At 32.5% G+C, this 23674-nt stretch overlaps 1 protein-coding gene across 2 annotated transcripts in view; it reads right to left on the bottom strand.

Moving 5' to 3' along the window:
• Positions 1 to 23674, bottom strand: part of Sec6 (Exocyst complex component Sec6) — a 66724-nt gene that overhangs the window by 24860 nt on the left and 18190 nt on the right. The window contains exons 6-9 of one of the 2 annotated variants that reach the window (XM_067267278.1): positions 22725 to 22987; positions 21571 to 21688; positions 17182 to 17265; positions 9852 to 9925 (exon numbers count right to left, since the gene is read on the bottom strand). In XM_067267278.1, coding sequence (XP_067123379.1) covers positions 9852 to 9925; positions 17182 to 17265; positions 21571 to 21688; positions 22725 to 22987 — 539 coding nt within the window. The remainder of the gene's footprint in view (positions 1 to 9851; positions 9926 to 17181; positions 17266 to 21570; positions 21689 to 22724; positions 22988 to 23674) is intronic. The other variant, XM_067267286.1, reaches the window with a different exon arrangement.

Here is a 23674-nt window from a genome sequence, read left to right as displayed (position 1 = left end):
GAGAGTAAGCAAGGCTAATCTGAGGTGGTTTGGCCATTTGGAAAGAATGGGAGAAGACTGACTGGCCAAACAGGTATTCAAAGCTAAAATCAAACAGAAAGAAACCAAGGGGGACAACTTAGACAAAGGTGGATTGATAGTGTTAAGCAGGCTTTACAGAAAAAGAATTTAACTTTAATCCAGGCTAAAAACTTGTCTGTTGATAGTTTGAGAAAAGTAGTGGATGGTAGTATAAAAGTTTGATTTTTTCACTGTATCCTCTTTGGTTATCAGCAGGAATAGGTAATAATGATGATGATGATGACGTTTATTAAATAATTTAAAAAATTTTGGAAGAACAGAATTGGCCTGGAGTGGGACTTGAACCAGCAACTGCTGCTACCATGCAGATGTGTTGCCAATTACACCACCCAGACTTTTTCCAATCCTTTGCTTCCAACAATCACCAGACTTTTAGATGTTTATAAGATTTCATCTAATCTTATACAGTACTTACTAAGTTACAAAATTTTTAGATTGTATATTGAAATCCATGCAATAATTATAGTACTTAATGGATATTTATATATCTCTAAATAATTACATAATGCTTTTGTTATCAATAAATTTAGTTTAATGAATAATAGATTCTTGAATAAATAAAAACACTTTTAGAAAAACTAAAATCACCTTTTTTTTTTGTTTGAGGATGAAGCTTTTTTAATAAAATCTTAAGCCTTAATTTAATATGTAATGTTATTTTGGTTTAACAATACTTTAACAAAACTTTGATTTTATAATTTCAAAATTATTTTTCAAAAATGGTTCTCACTGTTAAAGTAAATAAGAATGGAAAAACTAGCTTCAGTTTTTTAAAAATCAAATATATTTTAAGATCTTCAATGTTTAAAATTTTAAAATCAGTTTTCAATAATTGCTGACATCATAATTTGCACAATAGAAAAAAAATTAACAATATCTGAATTAGAATCTAATATCTCACTTAATTTACTTTTATATTTTAATTTGTTGTGTAAAACAAATCTTAAAAAATAAAAAAACCTCATTTTATATATTCATATTAAACTTACATTTGCGCCCAATGTACGCTGAAAGGTATTTTGTTGTAAATTCGCTTTTTAAAGAAATACTCCAGAGTTAACTGTGTAAACAGACTTTTCTATTCTCTTTCGTTCATCTGTCTTTCTAGGAGCAGCTATCTTGATTGTAATTCGAGTGAATGTTAATTAAGAATGCATCAGAATTCTGCTTTCCAAGACACAAGTGCACATACCCAGCACGTAAAATGGAATTAAAACTATATATTCCCTTTAACCAACAAGTAACTTTCAACCCTTTAGAAGGCATTGTTTCATTTTACCTCCCAGCTTATTTCACTCGCTACTAACGAAAAATGTTCAGTTGGAAATTAAGCACGAAATTGATGTTAGATGGAAGCACGTTGGAGAAAATGAAAGTTTAATTTTCCGTTTTACAAATTGGCATCAAAGTGCGCCACTCCTATGAACTTTAACACGGTCCGAGTTTTGCGATCCTAATTCGACTTTGACCGTATTCTCCCCCTTCTTTCTTTTATACATATACTAACTTAAGTCATGCGAAAAAAAGCTGACTAGGCTAATCTGCCTAGTGTTAAGAGATGTGCACACAAAGGCACAAATACCGAAAATTAATACTGGGACTACCCCCTCATATGACTTATCGCCAACAACTGAATGGCACCCGGATAATGAAGTCAGTAGTCCTGAATGTATAGTTGGTTGCTTTTCATCCCCTTGATTTTGCCATCTGTGGTTTTCGCCCTCCTATGTATGATCAAAACTCGCCAGCCACATATTCTGACGTCATGCTATTGTGCCTACAACATGCATAAGGTTATTATTATTTGCAAGACTGTGTGCGTGTGACGCACGCTTCTATCCTGCTAATTCCCGCTTTGAAAATTAGTTTAGCGATCAGCCAATTTGCTTTCTATAGAAATATATTTTTTCAGTGTTTTTGTTGTAGGATAATTATTTTAAAAAAAGTACATTTTAAAATAATAAAAAGAACATTAATGTTTCTATTATTAAGTCTAACAAATTATTCAATGTCTACATTATTTAAATGCTAATTTTCTGTAAGAAAATAAACCTTCTTTCATAAAATAAAACACTTTAATTATAAGATATTGTAAGTAAAATTTATTTTTAATAGCTTTTAACGGCATTATTTAAACATTAATTAACATTAATGACTTAAAAATTCTATAAATCGAATTTAGTAACAACAGAAAAATTTTCTCTATTTAAATATTTTAATTTTATTTATATATATTAGATATTAGATCAAAGGCAGAGAGAGCTATCCGTTACTTGCTTACGGACTTGGCCCTGTTGGAAGAGGAAAGAAGGAAGAGCATGTGGTCGAAGTGTGAACAGAAAGTAAGATAGGAAAGTGTGAAGTAAGGCCTGGGAGACGCCATGGGCGCCCGCATCGCATTTATTAATAAACTGATTACAGACAATTACAAATAATTACAGTTGGTTATAACGTGACTACAATATAGACTTTACATCGATGATGTGTACACAGAGCATGGATGGTCAACATAAATATAATTACAGGGTAACAAGATTAAAGTAGGAAAACAGGTACAATTGGCTAGCTCCACAAAAACGTGGCGGCGCTGCGCTCGCCGCGCGTGTTACAACAGGAGACTTAATACTAGCATATATGAAGTAAAATTTCTACAATAATAGGTTAGAGGAACAGAAAACAGCATCACGGCCATTATGCCGCGTTTACAACACATGGGATAACGAAAACGCAATTTGACATTTACAAGGAGCATTACCTTACACATACGCGAGTTAAATAATTCAATACGTAAGATACATGACTATACAAGATGATACGGCTGCCTACACAGCCCCTGTGGATACCAGAAGCTAATACAGAGTTACCAATCCACCGAAAGTACCGTCCAACAGCCGTTCGAATGACCTTTAACAATGCGGCTCTACACCGCCTGGCATTGGTGTGGTTGGTAGATGACGAGTCCTATGTCGCGGTCACAGTACGATAGTTGTTGCACAGCGCCTTTGTGTTTTTGATGTATTTCTTGAGGCTGTTCCAGACATCTTTGTTCTTAAAAATGTCATTCGGTCTTGGGGGCCAGTTGAGACCGTTTTTAAGGCAGGTCCCCATAAACGGGAGCCTTTCTTGCTCGTAGATTGGACAGTCATAGAGAAGATGGTTGCCATCACCTTCGCTTAAGTCGTCGCAATTACATGTGTTAGCCTCTCGTTTGCCGAATCGGCAAAGGTAAGAGGCGAAGTTGCCGTGGCCAGTAAGGATCTGCGAGGTTTCAGCGTCAGGAGTGTAATGTTTGGTCTTTAAGCGGAGATGGATAGATGGGATGTAGTTGTGAGTAGTCCTGCCGGTATCGGCAGAGTCCCAATCACGTTGCCACTGGCTGATTTCAAGCGTGTGCAGTTGATTTTTAAGCCAAGTGTTAGGAAGTCTTTTATAAGTAGGTTCACCGTCTAATATGCTAGCCCTTTTTGCCAGTTTGTCTGCGAGTTCATTACCGGGGATTCCCTGGTGTCCCGGTACCCAGTTGAAGATGACTTTCTTGGTTTTCCCCAGATTATTGGCCGTTGATATTAGTTCTTGCGAGAGGCCGGTATACCTTCTTTTGTTCATGAGGATCTTAAGTGCCGTTTGGCTATCTGTATGAAACTTTATATGGCCTTTATACCTTTGGTTGTTCTCCGTGACATACTTGATTGCTCTGTATAAGGCCCACTGTTCCGCTTGTATGTTTGTACAGTGGGAGGCCATCTTGAGGTAGGCTTGGTATTTAGCCTTCCCTTGATTGTTCATTATAACAAAACTGGCACCCGTTCCTTCGTCGCTCTTTGACCCGTCTGTGTAGACGTCCCATGTAATTTGAGTGTTTCCGTCGTTTTCCGGGTTAAGGTTTACTACATAGGTGTTATCCTCGTGTGGGTGACGTCTTTCCATGCCGGTTGTCTGTATGCTTTCCATTCCGTTTTTGTTAACTGTCTCTATTATGTCCGAGATTCCTCTTGTATATTGATTCTCGTTCCCGTTGCTCGGTCTTGTTGTCGTATGTTGAATGTTTATGTTTTTACTAATGAGCCACTTGTAGGCTACACTTATGGCCTTTATGTGGATCGGTGTTATACCGGCCATAACTAGCAGGGCGTTGGTGGGCGCTGTACGGTAAGTCCTACAGACTTGTATGGTGTAGCGCCTCTGGATCGATAGCAGCTGCCTCTTTGCATGTATGTTGTTCAATGCCTCGTACCAGATTGGAATGGCATACAACAGAGCGGGCTCAAGGGCTGCCTTATAAATAGCTCTCTTGTTTTTGAAATTTAATCCCCAATCTTTTCCCGTGATCCATTTTAACACGTTTGCCCGTTGGATTGAAGTCTGGTATAGCTGCTTGATGTGATGCTGCCAGTTTAACTTCTCGTCGAAGTATATGCCGAGGTACTTTAGCTCCTGGCCGACCTTTATTTTTTTCCCTCCGATGTAGATGCAGGGTGCCCTTTGTAGCCTTCCGCCTTTATTTTGACGGGTGCAGACCAGAGCTTGGCATTTCTCGAAATTTATTGGCAGCTTGTTGTTTGTGCTCCAATCGTAGATGTGTTCCAGATGTTTGTTGGAGATTTCTGCTAGTTTAATGCTATTTCTGTGGGCAACCATTAACAGTAGGTCGTCGGCAAACGCCTGGATGGACGCTTCTTCGGAGTTTGGGAACGAGTTTAATAGGCTGTCGAACACTAGGTTCCATAGACCTGGTCCGCATCTTGAGCCCTGTGGACAGCCCCTGTTGATGTTCTTTTCGATGTTTATAGTTCCCTTCCTGAATACCACTTTCCTGTTTGTGAGGTAATTTTTGGTGATTCTGTAGATATTCATTGGAGATTTTATTGTCTTTAGCCGGTGTAGGACGCTCGGCCACCAAAGATGGTCAAACGCCTTCTTGAAGTCTATACTGATTAAGATTGCATGGTTGTTTTTCTTCCAAGTGTTTTTAATGTAAGTTTTAACCTGAAGGGCGGCGTCTGTTGTTGATTTTCCAGGACGGAAGCCGTATTGTTTGGGGCTTTGATGGTTTCCTTGGTGTAATATCCAATTAATTCTTTCGATGATTAGTCCGTCCAGGGCCTTCCCGAGCACCGGGAGAAGGCTTAATGGTCTGTAGTGACTGGGCTCGGTTGGTTTTTTTACCTTGGGGATTAGTTTGATATTCCCCACCTTCCATTCGCTCGGGATGAAGCCTGTCTGTAAGCATTTGTTGAATAAGTGGACCAACGAGATTGGTATGGCCTTAAAGACTTCTTTCACCATTTCGGGTGTAATATTGTCCAAACCGGGCGCTTTTTTATTGGCGAGCGACGTGATTGCCCGCTCCACCTCCCGGAATGAGAATAGCTGGTCGTTACTCGTTGTTGTGTAGTTATCGGCGCCAGTGCGGATGGTATTGTGTATTGATGAGTCCTCCTCTGCGATATCCATCGGGAAGTGATAATCCATGATTTCTGTGATATTTTGTTGGATATTGGGAATGTTGTTGTTTTCCTGGTGGCTAGTTTCGATGATGTCGGGGATGTTTAGCTTTTGTCTCTTTTTGTAGATAACGTGGTATGGAATGTCCCAGGGACCGTTTTTATTGGACGCACTACAAAATTCCCTCCACGCCTTCGTTCTCGTTTTATTTATCAGTTTCTTGTATTCTTTTAGTTTTGTCTTATATATCTCTTTTAGCCTTGCTTTCTCCTCCTCGTCTCTCGTTCTGGAGGCCTTTCTGCGGGTCTTGGAGACCCTATCCCTTTGTATGGATAATTCATCCGTCCACCAGTAAGTCTTTCTGTGTTTTGTAATTTTTACTTTGGTGGCTTGCTTCTTGGCCAGTAAAATGGTTTCAGTGATGAATTTTGCGTATCCATCCATGTCTTCCTGGGTCTTTATATCAGGGAAATGGTAGGTCCTCCATTGCCTGCTAAAACATTCCCGAAATGCCTCCCAGTTTGTTTGCATTCTATGATGATTAGTTTGTCGTTCTTCGATTATGATGTCAGAGACTTGGGTCAGGAGGTATCTGTGATCGCTGGCGGACGGAATAAGCAACGTCTCGCAGTCAGCGATCCGATGACTTAGGTCCGCAGAAACCAGACAGGCATCCGTCCAGCCCTCCGCATGAGGAGTGTGGAAAGTTGGGTGGGTTGTCATGTTGACCGATATGAGGTCATTTTCGTCCATAAAATCTGCCACCAATCTTCCCCTTTTATCTTCCTTAGTGTGGAACCAGATCGCTGATTTTGCGTTCAGGTCCCCAGCAATGATGACATTTTTTATGTCAATTTTGTTTGTAACACTTGCCAGCTCGTTGATGCAGCTCTCATCATTTTCGTCAGGTGAAAAATACACACTGATTAGGTATATTGGATTCTCCTGGTGTAACACCGCAGTGCATATGTTGGGCGAGCAAAGCCACGGGATGAGGGCGATGTTTAAGTTGTCGTTGCAAACGAGAATCCCGCTCTTCGGCCGTGTATTTACGTGGCCTGCAAGAATTCTCCAGTTCCCAAATCTGACGATAGTATTGTCAATAGTGTAGGGCTCCTGGATCATTATGATATCGCTGTTTGTGTCGTTTGCTGTCTTAATAAGTAACGAGCTGGCTGCCTTGCACTTTTGGGCGTTTATTTGAAGGATTCTGATCGTGTTGGTAGTCCGGTGTTGGCTATTTGTTGTTGTTTCCTCCGTCAACTGGTTGTCAGTGGTGTGAATCTGAGTTGGATTGCTATTGTGACTATAGGCCATAATCTGTTCTATTTATGCGTTGTTGCTTCAGTCTTTGGAGGATAGGGCAGTTGTTGCTGAATGCATTATGATTGATCGGCCTTTGTTTGTTTTCTGGGAGACTTTCGTTTGCTTTTTTGCAGTTAACACATACTGGATTTTTCTGCCGTCTGTTACAATCTTTGTAGCCATGATCCTTCGTGCAGTGGCTACATTTTTTATCACTTGTGCAGTCCCGTGCATAATGGTCAAAACCACAGCACTGGTAGCACCGGACAATCGGTATGAAGTCATCGACGTAGATCGTAAACCACGACATGGATATATGTCTGTGGTGGATGAGAATGTTGCGGATGGCTGGCGTGACTGACAGAACAACGTTTCGGCAGTTCTCTTTGACTCTGCCGTTTTTCAGAATTGTGCTGATTTTACACTCTGTTCTTACTTTGTCCGTTGGCTTGTTTCCCCAAATATAATTCTGCTCTGCCATAACTCCGATGATGTCTTCTTCTGTTATGGCGTTGGGGACGTTTAGTAGTATAACCCTGGGCTTTCTGCCCTCAGATATCTTGCAGTTGATTTTCGATTGTATGTTCGGTATAGCGTCGATGGCGTCTTTTAATACTTTACTGTCTTCCTCACTTCCGACCCTAACACACACTCCATCTGCCTTGACCCTGCGAACGGCCTTAACCGTTATCTTTAGCTTGTGAGGTTTGATTTCTTTGAATATTTTTGATGTAACCTCGTTCATATCGATTTTCTCACCTTCCTCTACGGCTTGTGGGTACAGGAGGACGGCGTGGGTTCCTCCAGTGCCCTCAGACTGCACCTTCGTGCGAATCGAGTCCGAAATGGTTCTCGTTGTGCGGCTAGGTCTGATGCCAGGTCCTATGTCTGCGATAGCGCTGGCCACCTGTGCATAAGATTTCCTCGTTGAGGGTGATTCCTGGACTGGGATCTGTGCTGGAGTGGCCTCTAGTTTGGTCCTCATTTCGCGCAGAATCCCGAACATCTGATTCACGCAACTGTGCAGTTGTAACGCACGGTTCTTTAACTCCTTACGTTCTTCTGTGTTCAGTGTAGGTTTATGCTTGGCGGGGAGAAGATCCATAACCTTCTTAAAATGCAGGCTGGCTTCCCCCAAGATCTTGTCTTCGAGGTTTTGTATACTGGCCGGAGGACCTTGTGTGGCTGGTACTGATGGCGTAGATGGTACTGTTAGTTGTTCCACATCCTCAGGCGGTTTTGGAGATTCCATCGTGATCGAGAAGCGAAGTCAAAACGTTCCTTACCAATAAATATACCGCAATAGCCGTTCGGCTCGTACACGCCGATCGGCTTAATGAAAGTAACTTTAACACAACAAGGATTTAGGCCTCGGAGAACTGGGCCCTTAGCAAATACAGCAATACACGTGAAACAGTTAAGTAAACGCGGAGACAATTTGTTCCGAAAAACAACAGTACTCCGATCGGCTAAGCGCCTAGCCGTTAACCCGCCGAACCGAATCAGCTCGCACTAACCCGGTGGGTAAAAAAGTAAAGATAAAGTTTCCACCAAAAAGCGGAACCGGGAGGCAGATACCCGCTATCACACGAGAACGACGCCGAACGGTTAAAACCACGCCGATCGGCTAGCAACCACGTGGCGGATTGGCTCTTTGTTAACGGTAAAATTAGATCGTTAATAACTCAATAACCGTAAGAGCGAGCCGAATGAAATTTATACACGTCTTAGATGGGAGTATTATCTGACTAATACCGTCGTTAATCTTAATCGATGGCAAAAATGGGGCCCTAAGGAGCCCGAGCAAAATCGAAAATTACGGACGCTCGTAACTTTCGAACTACCGGTCGGAAAACCAAAATGTTTACCCTTACGGAATCCTTATTACTTGCGCTATCCAACGGTATATTCCTTTTATCTGTCGACGCAAAATATCCTGAGATTTGGCGATCAAAGTACGGAGCACAATTACTAGCACCCATTCACCTGGCGAACTAAGCGCCCCCTTATTTATATATAAAAAGCTTTTAGAATTTTTTTTTTTCTAAATATTGCTGCATTTGTCATTATTCTTTAAACCAGTGGTTCCCAAACTTTTTTGATTCTAGGCGCCCTTGCTAAATGCAGATTTTCCCAAGGTGCCCCATGTCAAATTCTAACAAGTACAGTACATTATACAAAATCCAATAAGTACATTAAATTCTAACATTATAAAAATTTTATAACATTTCATGGCGCCCGTGAGGAAACCACGGTGCGCTACGGCGCACACTTTGGGAACTTCTGCTTTAAACAATTTCAAGTTAATTCTTTTAAAGTACTTTTTAAAATTTGAATATTTTCAAAAGTTATTGAATGATTTTTCTTAAAAGATAACTCAAATAGTTTGTCAAATTGCTTCATTAGCTTATTTGAGGATAAATGGGAATAAATATAAAAATTCTACAAAATTTATATATCTTAGTATTTTATTATCTATAGTATTATATTATGTGATCTTTACTGATTAGTATTAAATTATAATCTTAATTTATCTAAAGTTTAAGTACTTTTAAAAGTTATAAATTTTATTTTATTCTAATATACTTTATAATGGATCAGTGAAACCAAATCTGTCTGTTTTTAGTAAAGAAATAAATAATAAATCATTGCATTTTTATTTATTTATGAAGCTAAAAGTTATGAAGTTCTAATATTAAGTTTAAATAAATATAAAAACAAAACTTTTATAAAATAGACCTTAAAAAAATTTGAGCATGATAACTAAAGTTTATAAAATTATGATTAAATGGATATTCGAAACGTTAATAAAAATAAAAAAAATATTAAATACAAGTTCTAAAAGTAAATAATTATACTCAAAACAAGAAATAAAATTCTTATTGTGATTGTTTTGATAATCAGTTTATATAGAACATTAATGAAGAATTTTATGACAAAATCTTTAAAAAAAGTTTCAACTGTACATAAATATAATAATTTTCTATTAAAAAAGAAAACACAAAATTCTTGATGCTTACTCATAAGTATTTAACCAATTCAAAATAGTTATATGTTCATTTCCTTCCAACTCATTTGCAATTATGTCTTGAAGCTTTAAAAGAAAACTGTAATTTAGAAAACACTCTTATAAAAATATTTTAACATTTTTTATATTTACACACACACATACAGGGTGGGATAGAAAGTCACTTAACACCATGCTACAGAATATAGAATGTACCCAAAGTTAATTTGCTCATGTTAGGAACACATTACACCAAGATGGAAACAGAGTGATGTTTGTTACACGCACGGCTGTCATCTTGATGGCGGCCATATTGAATGCAATTCTGAAACTGTAAATGGAAAGGGGGTCATGTGACACATCATTTAGGGTCAGAACTCTACAAGAATGTTTTTAACATGCATGGCTACCATCTTGATGGCAGCCGTGCATGTAACAAACATCATCTGTTTCTACCTCGGTGTAATGTGTTCCTGACACGAGCAAATTAACTTTGGGTACATTCTATATTCTGTAGCAGGGTGCTATGTGACTTTTTCTTTCCCACCCTAATATATATGCATTTTACCATGTGAGAAGAAAAATGATGATGACTATTATTTCTTATTTAGTTTTTTACGAAGATCAAATTAACTAAATAGCTAAATAAAATCATTACATTAATACTTTATTGTAAAATCCTTTAAAAATATTTGTAATATTTAAAAATATCTAATTTTATTTAAAATAAATTTCAGTTCTTTCCATTATTTTTACTAATAAAAATATGGTAAAATATGATTATACCACCACTAAATATTTTTTAGAAACAGGTAATTTATAACTTGCTTAGTTTCATTAGTTTATATTATATAATAAAATTATAATCTAGTAGTAATATTAATATTACTGAAAATATACTTTTGTATATGGAGCCCTATGTTTCTTCAATAGTTTTTTTTAAAAAAAAAAAAAAAGTGTACATAAAGCAATATTATTAGTGAAAATATTTTCTGTGAAGTGATAATTAGAATAAATACAATGGAACCTCTATATTCATCATATTCGAAATTCGTCACATTTTGATGACATTGTTTTCCATATTCATCAGTATTTTCTGTATTCATCGTCATTCCCAACACCGGCAGTGGTGCTACAATTGCACACCCACACTGATCAGCTAGCTGTGTTGTGTTAGCTTAGTGTTGCCAATTTAGCTAATTTTTTGCTAGATTTAGTGGATTTAAGAACAATCTAGCTATGCAAATTACCTAAATTATAATGGCCTAGTTATTTTTATAATGCTATCTAGCTATAAAAAAAATCAAACAATTTTAATGAAAACAATATAATTTGAATATTTTTATTAAAATGTCTAGCTATAAATTTGAATTTTGAGTTGTCAACACTATGTTAGCTAGCTGTAGTTAGTTAGTCTGCTTTGTGTTGTCATCATGTATGTTCTTGGTTTCTTGTGTTGATTATTTTCAAAAACTCAAGTTTCAATGGCTCCAACAAAGCACACTGAAGAAAAACAGCAAAAAAGGAAAGCTGTTAGAACAACAATAGCAATAATTTTTTTTTTTACCTTTAAGTTTAAAAATAAAGAAAGTGTTTCCAACTTAGCCAAGGAATTTAATATGCCAAAAATTACCATATGCAGCATAATAAAAAATAAGAGGTGATTAAAACAGCTGATGTTGCAAAAGGTGTCAAAATCCTTGCTGCTAGGAAATCATAAACGATTGAAGACATGGAAAAGATGTTGTGGATTACTGAGAAGCAAACAGCTAGTGATAGCATTTCAGAAGCAATCATCTTTGAAAAATCTAAGAAGTTATATGACAACCTACAGCAAAAGAGTCCAGGAACCAGTGGTCAGTTCATGGCAAGTAAGGGCTGGTTCAAAAAATTTAAAAGAAACAGGCATTCACTCTGTAATTAGGCATAGGGAGGCTTTGAGCTTGAATGCAGAAGGTATTACACAGTTTGTTGATTTCAGAAAGTATGTACACACCGAGGGATTTAGTCTTCAACAAGTTTTTAATTGTGATGAGACAGGCCTATTTTGAAAAATGCCCAAAAGAACCTATATCACAAAAGAGGAAAATGCACTGCCTGAACACAAGCCAATAAAAGACGCATTACCATATAGCATAAGTGTTAACCTTAGTGGTGACTGTAAAATCAAACCACTACTGGTGTACCATTCAGAAAACCCAAGAGTTTTTAAGAAGAATAATGTCAAAAAAAAATAACTTAAATGTGATGTGGAGGCCCAACAGTAAGGCTCGAGTTACAAGACAGTTTTTCTTGGAGTGGATCCATGCAGTCTTTGCCCCAAGCGTGAAAGCTTATTTAGAAAGCCTTAATTTATTTGTGAAGGTCTTCTTGGTTTTGGACAATGCTCCTTCTCATCCTCCAAATTTGCAAGACGTTTTGAAGGAGGAGGATCTTAGCTTTATTCACGTTAAATATCTACCTCCTAACACAACCCCTTTAATCCAGCCGATGGATCAGCAGGTCATTGCATTGTCTGATTTAAAAAACTGTACACTAAAGCTCTATTTCAAAGATGTTTTGAAGTGACGTCGGAAAGCAAACTTATGTTAAGGGAATTTTGGAAAGGTCATTTCAATATTCTCCACTGTGTGAAAATTATTGATAAGGCATGGAAAGAAGTGTCATCTAAGGTAATGATCTTGACCTGGAAGAAACTATAGCCAGAATGTATGCTAGAAACAGATATTTTGGGTTTTGAATCACATTCTGTTGTTGAAGAAATTGTGTCTGGGAAGGTCGATGGGTTTGGATGTTGATTGTGAAAATGTAGAGAAATTGGTTATGGAGCATGCGAGGGAACTCATCACAAAAGAACTGTTGGAGCTTCATAACAACCAAGAAACTGAAATGATGGAGGTGATTTAGTCCGGAGAGGAAGAGTCAAGTAAAGAATCCATACCTAACACTGATATTAATGAAATGCTGACTAATTGGGCCAGAGTGCAGAATATGGTTGAAAAGTGGCATCCAAATGTTGCTATAGTCAACCAAAATACAAATGCATCCAATGATAATGTAATTTCCTACATCAGAAAAGTTTTAAAAAACAGACAAAAACAGACAACACTGGACAAGTTCTTTATTAAATCGAGTGCTACTGAATCATCAGCAAAACAGAACCCATGATCATAATTGAAATTACCTAATGTTTTAATTGATGGCATGTCTTCTAAACAATAATAACCTTACTCTTCTTCCACTTCTACCACTATACTTATATAGTATAATAAAGTTTTACAAACAACATAATTTTTATTCTTGTACTTTTTTAGGATGGAAATGGATTAATTGAATATCAGTTACTTTAATATAGAAACAATTTTTCTCGTAATGTCATATTCCATATTTGTTAGGTCTTTAGGAATAGATTAATGATGAATATAGAGGTTCCACTGTAGTTTGATTTATATAAAAGAAAAGTAATATGTTCTATGGCCTTAGTTTTTTACAAATGTTTGTACTTCATTTAAAACTTTTCTTGCTTTGTATTTGTATTCACTTAAAAATATAGATAATGAATACATGATAAATATTACAAATGTATTATTTTGCTATTTTATTGAAAATTATTGCAATATATTGTTAATTCTTTTGAATGTAGTCTGAGGGGGCTACATTCAATTATGCTGAAACATGCCACATTTAGTTTAAAAGCAAAATAAAAATGGGAATCTTGAAAAAGTTACAAATTCTTTAGATTTGATATCAAGTTAGACACATTTGCTTTTATATTATCCATAAATATATAATCTTATGTTTATTATAAATGAATAAAAATTTATTATAGATTAATTTTACTGGCTGTTAAAAGTTTTTTCCATTATGTTAAATTTAATATACTGTAAAATTTAAAATATTTTAATAGTATTCAAAAATTAAAAATTTTAAAATGTTTTTATCTTTCTTAGACAATATTTTCTCAAAATTTTTAAAATTTCTTTATCAATTAGGCTCTAATATTTACTAAAATGACAGGCTAATGAAATAATGACAAATTTTTAAGAAATAGATTACAAACATTCATGTTATTTAAAATTCAATAATATTTTCAAGAAACCATTATATCATCTTAATTTCATAATGACAGTATTTAAGCAATAATCCTGTAGAGTTTTTCTTCTTCCTATGCTTATGTAATTAGAAAGATCATTATTCTTATATTAAAATATTATTTGCAGGGTGCATTTGATGCAAATGTACTGTACATTGTAATATTTTTTATTTAATGTATTTTTGAAATAATAAAATTAAATTAAATTAAACAAAAATGATTAACATAAAATTAAATTTTCTGTGGCAACATGTAAAACAAGAAATGCACAAAGTTGCTATAAAATGAAAATTTTCTCATCCAAAATGAAGTTAAACAGAGTAGATTAATATTATTCAAACTGTGCTTCTACAAAAGCTCTGGATTTCTTAGGATTCTTTTATGAGGTTTTATAAGTACATATGTGACAAAAACTTATTTTTATTCTAACAATGTTATATTAATTTTTAAAATTTATATTCAGTAAAGTTTATTTCTGAACATATGTGAAATAATTAAAAGTTTTAAAAAGTTACCGATATTTAATTCTTTGTTCTTAAAAATCATTTTTATTAAGGAATTTTATGAATGTTGACAGTTCAGAAATGATTAGAATCAGACCCAGGCACAGGTTTTTTAAAAAGATGGGGTTTAAAAAAAATTTTAGTTATAGTTTTTTAATTTTTTATATCATATTTTCATGGAATGACTGGCATGCTGCATAAAAACAGGAAAAACCAGCATTCCAGTAACCCCAAGGTTTCCGGCATGCCAGTTAAACTGTGACTAAAATATAAAATTAATCAAATCTAACAAAACTAGTTGTTAATTAAACATTAAAAAAAAAAAAAACATTCTTCTGAGTACAATAAATAATAACATAGTAATTTGAATGACTTAAAATCAGGAAGAGAGTTTTTGTTTACAAGACAATAACACAATGACTTATTGACAGCAGCAGCAGCAGCAAGTCAGTGTAGGCTACACTGACCATCTACCAGACCTTAAAAATAACAACTTCCTCTCAAATTTTATACAAAGCCAATGTTAATGAATGTAAGCTGAGATAATTTAGAGAGTTTCTTAAATTCAATGTGTTTATTTTTTGCATTTTTAATCAAATAATAAAATACAGTAGAGTGTCGATAAGTGGAATGTCGGTAAGTGGAATGGCCGGAAAGTGGAACGATTTTCAGTCGGACTGTGTCGTGCTGAATCGAATGTTTTTGATACTAAATTTACTTCTAAAGTATAATTTTCATGTTTTTTATATTCTTTAATATATTTATTTTGTTTGTACAAAATGCAGAAATTTAATAATTTTTAACGATACAATAGCCTCGATGATTATTATAAAAATTTTCGTTAGGCTTAAAATCGACGAAAATTCAACACGAAGCGACATACAACGGAGAAAAATTCAACAGGAAGCGATACGCAACGGAGAAAAATTTGAACATCAGACAGGTTAATGTATTTTTTCGTACAAAGTCGGAAACTGGAACAAATCATTAACTGGAAGGACCCCAGTCCCCAATTGGTTCCACTTTTGACGCTCTACTGTACATACAAAAAAAAGCACTTTTGACATTCCACAAGTACTTTATGTTGTTAGAAGAAGACAAAATGAAGAAATTAAACATATAATCATAGTTTTTGATGCAATGCTGACAGTTCACAGTTTTAGAATAAAAACTCATTTGTTTTTTTTTAATGCACCCTCTAGAGAGAGATGTATAACCTCACTTAAACCAGCATGCCAGCATCTTACCGTACAGAAATATCTGATTTCATGGTCTCCCCGGATAGACCAGCATGCCACAAAATACAGTACAGTGGGTGATCAGTTAATGAACATAATCCGTTCCAAGACTTTGTTTGCTATCCGAATTGTTCGTTAACCGATTATCGATTTACCATAGGTTTTTATGGAAATTTGATTAATTCGTTCTGAAGACCCCAAAAAATAAAAAAATATATACTTTCTTACTATTTATATGTAATAATAAAAACCTATACACAGTCTTGCATTTTTATTAGTCATGTTTTTCCATTTGTGGAAGTTAAAGACTCTGTCTAATGTCGATTGCTTTTCTCTTTTCTTCAGGATTTTTCAGAAGTAATTAATAGCATTGTAATTGTAGAGATCCCTAAGCCTATTAACCTCATCCTGGTTTGGATGCCATTCTAAGACTGTTGTTCTGACATCCTCCACTTCTTCAAAAGCAGATATCGACATTAATCCTCTTTTTCAGAAGAAAACATATCTCACCGAGTTTCTTGATGGTCTTCATTCACTTTGATGTTCTTTATTTTTCAGATATAATTTTTGTTACTGCTTAAGTTGCTTGAGTCTTCTTGATTATACTATATCTTTCTTAGATAAGATTGAAATGCAGCCTACTGTACACCTGTTCAAGCCATACTGCCCAGCAACATCAGACATCTGCCCACTCTCTACCGTTGCTATTATACTCTCACCTTTCAAAAATAAAAACTGATGCAAAACTTAACGAGTTCCCATCCGAATACTATAAAAGAATTGTTTCTGTCAGAAAAATAAAAGGGAATTACAAGAGTTTCAAAGTTTGGAGGAATACTATCCAATTAGTATATACCGGGTTGAGCATCAATATCGACATCTCCTGCAGTTTCGAATTGTTGCCTGAAGACCAATCGGTATTCATTATTTTACCTCGCTTCTTCTTGTGTTTGTTTTGGAGGTGTTTGTTGTCCGAAAATAAAAATCTTTTGTGAAAGTGCTCGTTATCCGATTTGTTCGTTAACCAATCACCCACTGTACTGTGTGTATATAGAGTAACACAATACAGAAGATTAAGGAGAAACTGAACAGGCACTAAATAAATGTAAGTTATATACAATATACTTACATAGTATTAAACTCCCAAAACACACCCCAAACCTTAATTTAAATAAATTAATTCATTTATTAAGTTCACAAAAAATATGTTTATTTTATAGGAAAAGAAAACCATTAAAAATATATTATTTATTTCATATTTATTTTTAACTTCTAAATATCATTAATTTTGATTTTTTTCATCTCAATTAGAAATTAAAACAAATATACTAACAGAATAAAAAAGTCTTCAATAATAAATCAATAAGAAACCGTAATTTATACTGTTACATTAAAATAATCTTATAATAATTCAAACTGAATTGATATATATTTTAAATCAAAATTTTTTTAAATAAATTAATTTATTGATGGATTTAAAATTATCAATAAATAAAAAATATTACTCACATGTTTAGATAAACAATCATGATACATCTTAACAAATTCAATGACAATGTCATATTCAGGAGGAAAACAAGGAACACAAGCAGTCTGGAAAATCATAAGTTAATGCATTTATTATAAATTTTATATTCTAGTCTATGAAAATATTTTTTATATTTCAATTAAAGAATGAATAATATATATTTATTATTAACTGCATGCATAATTATTAAAACAAAAATATTTTTGCTCAATTCTTTGTATCACAAAACATTGCATCTTGTTTACAAACTGCAAATGTTAATTAAGAGAGAATGATGATGTCATCATGAGAGTGGACAAGTCCAAGAACATTGTCTTGATCAAAAGTCCACTTACAATGAGAGGCTGCAAGAATACATCACAAATATAGATTGTCAAATTACACTCCAAACTTCTTGGATTCCCTACAACACAGGATAAGAAGATTCATCTCCACCCAGCTTGCAGGGATACTACAAATGCCAAATTCCATATCCATGTACCTAGAACACTCTGCATTTTAACTTTTGCAAAGATCCAAACCTGGAACACAGTTATGTCTGGTAACCAAAAAAAATCCCTCTTCAAACATTTTTATGGATAAAAGCTGGTCAACTTCCATAACAATAATTTGACAAGATACCATTTCACTGTCAACAACTCCTTACATCTTTTGGAATGTCTTAATAACATCTCTTTGGTCAAAAAAGAACACATGACTGTAATACATTTTCAGGCCCTACACCTGTCTAACAAACTATCTCTGTTGGCTCAGATTTCCTGTTCACCAACATTAAAGGTATCTATAAATATCACTGTCACATTTTTGATCTTGCCTATCTGGTTTGCTATTCCTTGTTCCTCTTTAACAAGACATGTTCAAGAGAGTTGATTCCCTTGAGTAGCCCCATGTCTGGAATCATATATGTACAGTACTTGTCTTACGCCAATTGGTAAAAGCAATGCTACTGGAATTCCAAGAACTCATTGTTATTTATGCTAGATAGGGTCTGTCCCAAAAGTTTAGGGAAAATGATTTTTCATGAAAAATTTTTAAAACACTGAAATTTCAATTTATTTAATAAGACAAATGAGATTACAATGCATCATACTAAATGTCATTAAAATGATAAATTAAAAAATGTAATAGTTATTAAATTACTTAGAATAATAGAAATTTTGTTAGATTTTGCTGTCCCAAAAGTTTAGGTAATAATAATATTTTATTTGTTTCTGACCAAATTACTACAAAAATTCATAATGAATAGCATCAGTTATGACTAACAATAAAATCTTGTTTTTATAATGGTTATTTTTGAAATTAACAAAGAAATAATGGAAAAATCAAGATGCCTAAAGAAAATCTATTTTCTTCAGAAAAAGTGACTGAAATTTGAAGATTGAAAACAAGTGGACATTCAGTTATTGAAATTTCAAGCAAAATAAGTCATTCAACTTCAAGAATATATAAAGTTTTGGCACGAAAAAAAAAATTTTAAACCAGCAACACATTCAGGTTGACTTAAAGCATCATCATCCACAGATGAAAGATGTATTATTAGACTGGAATCTAGACAAAATTTATCAGTTTGACAAGGTTTAAGAGAGTCTAACTTAAATATTTCTAAAAATACCGTGCACAGAATAATAAATTAAAATCCTTATACCGATTCACTGTATACTAACAAGGTTGTGCAAAATCCCACCTCTCAAATCTGAATATCTTAAAGCAAGATTGGAATGGGCCAAAAGCTACATGCAGTGGAAAGATGAATGATTAAGTACACTCTTCAGTGATGAAAACAAGTGAAACCTAGATTGTCCTGATGATTGGAATTACTACTGGCATGATCTGAAAAAACAAGACTGACTGTTTTAGAGCAGGCAAGAAGGTGGCTCTCTAATGGTGTGGGGAGCATTTGGATTCAATGAAATTTCCAGTCTAGCAATTTATTTCTGGATGTCAGACTTCAGAACATTATCTCAAGATACCATAGAACGTCTCCTTCCTACAGCAGAAATGATAGGTGGTACAAATTTTAACAGGACAATGCTCCCATTCATTGTTCAAATTCAACCAAAAAATGGCTTCAGAATCAAATGCTGCAAATGTTAGTCAAAATGTGAATGTTATGAAATGGCCTGCAAAAAGCTCTGACCTAAACCCAATAGAAAACTTATAGGGGATCATGGCAAGACAGATCTATGCAGGTGATTGTCAGTTTTCAAATTACAGCACTTAAATGTGCAATTGAGGTTTCATGGTATAACTTGAAACCAGAATTGTTACAAACTCTTGTGAATTCAATGCCAAATCGTGTGTTTAATGTTATTAAAAATAATGGAAGCTCAATTAGCCATTAAAAATTTTTTCAATGTAATTTTTGAAATTTACCTAAACTTTTGAAACAACAATGTTTAGCAAAATTTCTCCTTTTGTAAAAATCTTAATAACTATTAAATTGTTAAATTTATCTTTTTAATGATATTTAATGTGACTTATTTTGATCTCATTTCACTTATTAAATCAATCAATATTTTTTATCCAAATTTATGGAAACATCATACAGTTCACATATCAAAATACTATCATCAGTCATAATTCCTTCATCTTTAAAATTATTCACTAACTCCTTCAGTTTTGACTTTGGTAGCTTTGATATTTTTCAAACCATCAAATCAAAGCTGTCATGTCACCACCGCATCCCTTGCACACATTCATAAACAAAACATCCTTATTATTTTACAGAAATGTATTTAAATACCAAAATATCAAAAAATTATTTAAAAATTTAATTTCAGATTTATAAATAGAAAAATACACAAAATCCCCAATTTAAGTGCAAAAGGGGTATAGATACCAAAAAGTACTCAGCGGTATAAAAGGAGTAAAGAGAAACTAATACTTCCTTCAAATAATTGTAAATTTAATAAAGAACCATCCTATGATACTTTGAAACAGTCTCCTGTACAAATAACAAAAAGCAGGGGTATCTCAATTTCCCAGCTTTAATTATTAGCTTTAATATAGCCCAATGGATAATCTGGCAGATCATTTGTCAAAATGAATATAACTATCAAGTACTTGTTTGTTATGTATATCTAAATCCAGATGATAAAAAATTAAACTGAATAATTTTATTCATTTTTGATTTTTTTGTAAAGAATTAGAAAAAAAAATCTTTCATAAAATTGCAGATAAAGTTTTCACTATTAATTATAGTTATACATCATATTTTACTTTTGAATATTAAATATACTGTATTACATTTACAGTTTTCTCAGAATTAATACTTTTATTAGTTACATAAATAAAGAAGCTCTAGATTTTATATTATTGATTACATTTTTTCTGTGAGACAGAGAATTTTCTTTTTCATTTAGATGTCAAACAAAATAAAATTATCAAATATTACAAAAATCAAATAGTAAGAATATTTTGAAAGATATATTCTATAAAAATTATTGTAGAGATTTTATTTATTTAGATGTGATCAAATTTAAAATCAAAAATAAATCTTATATCTTTAAATATATATACTGTATATAATTTTTTTAATAAAATAAATAGAAAAAACATATAACAAAGACAAGTATCTGTATTCACTGCATACTACTCTAGTATCAAGAGAATGCTGGAAAAAATATACAATAACAAAATAATTTATATAGTATTATTCTACAAACAGTATAATGTATCTATCAACTGAAGACGTAATTATAAAATCATACAGTATTTTATATGATTTTCCAAATATTAATTTTGAATAAATATTTTCACATTTTTATAATTCCTGAACAAGCAGTTTTGAGTTAATGGTTAGGATTCTTTGCTATAATAATAAATTCTAAACTGAATACAAAATAATTAATAAAATGTACAAAATATGTTTTTTAAATCTGTAATGCTGAAATATGTTTCATGCAAAACTATGATATAATTTGAAGTACATACACAAATGTGAAATAGTCACTACTGATTGCTACCATGAAATCAAAAAAATAATGAAATAACTTTCCTACATTCATTTCTATTAAGTAAATATTCAACTGGGTAAACTTTCAATGGTAAACTGCTTGGTCACTGATTGTAACAAAAATACTAAAACAGAATTTCTATATTTCTGAAACATTAAAAAGAAATTATTTAAAAAATTTTGAGTAAGTCATGCTTATCAATAGTTTCAGAATATTTTTTAAAACATGAATCTTAATGAGATTCATGTTCATGTAATAACAGAAAAATTATTAAATTAAAACTTCCTAATGTGAAATATATAAATATAATTTGTTAATCTTATAATAAAATATCAATGATGATCAGCAATATAAAATGTTAAATTAAAATTGAAATATAATATTAAAAATTGTCAAGGAATCAAAATAACTTACTTTAACAACTCTTAAATCTTCAATAACAAGTTGTCTGGTAACTTCTAAATGTCTTACCAGCCACATTTTGTTCTCAGCTCGTTCTTCTAATTGATTTCCTTCAATTCTAAAATAAGGCCTTTTTAATATTCACAAAATCAAAATTTTTCTTTTTAATTTTAAAATCTATTTTGTTATTACAAATTGTATCAACATAAAAAAATTTTGATATTCATTTTTAAAATAATGTATATCTTTAAAATTTTGTTTTGTTTATTAACAACAATAAATAAACTAATACTTTCTATCTGTCAACTGTCAAGAGCATAAATTAATTATTTCAAATCTTTAATCTATACTTTTGCAAATTATTTCTATTTAAACTGTTTTTTTTCCTTTCTTTCTAAGCAAAGTTTTTGTACAATTATTCCTACCTATTTTTATTTATACAAATCTAAAAACAAATAATTAGTTTGTTATTATTTCTTTAATTTAAAAACAAAAAAAGCTTAGTAAGCCAAACTGCATTACACAGTGGTTAAAAAAAGTATATAAATATACAACAAATAAGCATAAAGACAGTACATGAAAATAAAAGTGAACAAGTTAATGACGAACATATAAGTGAATATTTTATGAAAGTTTCATACAATTTCATATTATGTGCATTTGTATTTTGCATGTGACCAATTGTGCAAGTAAATGTATGAAACTTACAAAGATGATCTTTTAAAGAAACTAATAATTGTAAAGCTGATAACATCTTACAAAATGAATAAAATTCATTTTTATAACATATCAGATTCAAAAATAATTATGAAGTTGATTATTTTTTAAAAATAACTTTTCTACAATACATTTTGACATATAAAATGAATTTATAAAAAATAATTGTATTAGAAAAAAAATGTAAAGTAATATATTTCCATTTAGAATGCATTTTTTCTAATATTTTCCATTTAGTCTATGCTGTAACTTTTTAGAAACATATTTTCATATAAAGTTATACTAAGAGATTGAAATAATATTATAATTATTTTTTGAATCTAATAACACAATTTGCTGAAAATATTCAATATTCAATATATTTTTTTAATCTTATGATTAACAATTGATTATTTTATTAATATTGAAAAAAGTAAATTTTTATATATTTTATTAAACAGAAATGTAACCTTTCAGCAACAGCTTGTTTCAGAACTTCAAATGCATGCTGCCTCCATTTTTTTGGTCTACCTGGTGGCAAAAATCCAGTTGTCTTATGTCTAACAAGAGCAGCAGTATCAGCTCTTTCCTCTCTTTCAATAATTCGTAAGGCAGTTACAATTACTTGAGGTTCTTTTCTAACAGAATTCAAGGTACGTTTCAATATTAACCATAACTGCTTACTTAATTCTTCTGACATTTTTTCCACATCAGCAAAATATTGTTTTAACATCTGAAATCAAATGTTTGTTATTTCATACAATTTAATTCTTAAATTATTTTATCATCAAAGACATTACAAAACATTGAACAACATAATCTAAACAAAATATTGTACAGTTCATACACTTAACTACAGTAATCTTTAATTTAAAAATTTATTTTATTCTTTAATATAAAATACATAAAGGTATCAAATATAGATATAAAGAATTGTATTATTCAGTATTCTTTATATTCAAACATTTTTCTCTGTAGTGTCGTAACTATTAATTAATGATATTGTAGTGAAATAAAATATAAATTTGAAATAATTATAATAAAAAAAAATACGAGCATATCTGCATATATTTTATTCATTTATTATTGTAATTCATATTTTTTTCCATTATGATGTCATTAAGTTAATTTACACTTATAAATTATAGGCCATCCATTAATTATATGTACAGTTTTTAGATCACTTTTGACTCCCTTTCTACTTGTTGTGTATAGTGATGTACTTTTCAAAAATGCCATTCCTATAATTACATGTACAACAATTCATAGATCTCATAACATTGAAGAAATGACTAAAAAGTTTTCCAAATATTTTCTGATAGGTTATTCACATTACTAGTAAATAGGCTTATAAAAACAAATCTGTAAGCCACTAATATCATTAAAAAGATTCCTCAGCCCATTTCTTACCATTCATGCA

This window comes from Centruroides vittatus, unplaced genomic scaffold (assembly GCF_030686945.1).
Source record: "Centruroides vittatus isolate TY-2023 unplaced genomic scaffold, ASM3068694v2 contig_1057, whole genome shotgun sequence".
Taxonomy (NCBI): Eukaryota; Metazoa; Arthropoda; class Arachnida; order Scorpiones; family Buthidae; genus Centruroides; species Centruroides vittatus.
This window is presented reverse-complemented; position numbering and strand designations above follow the sequence as displayed.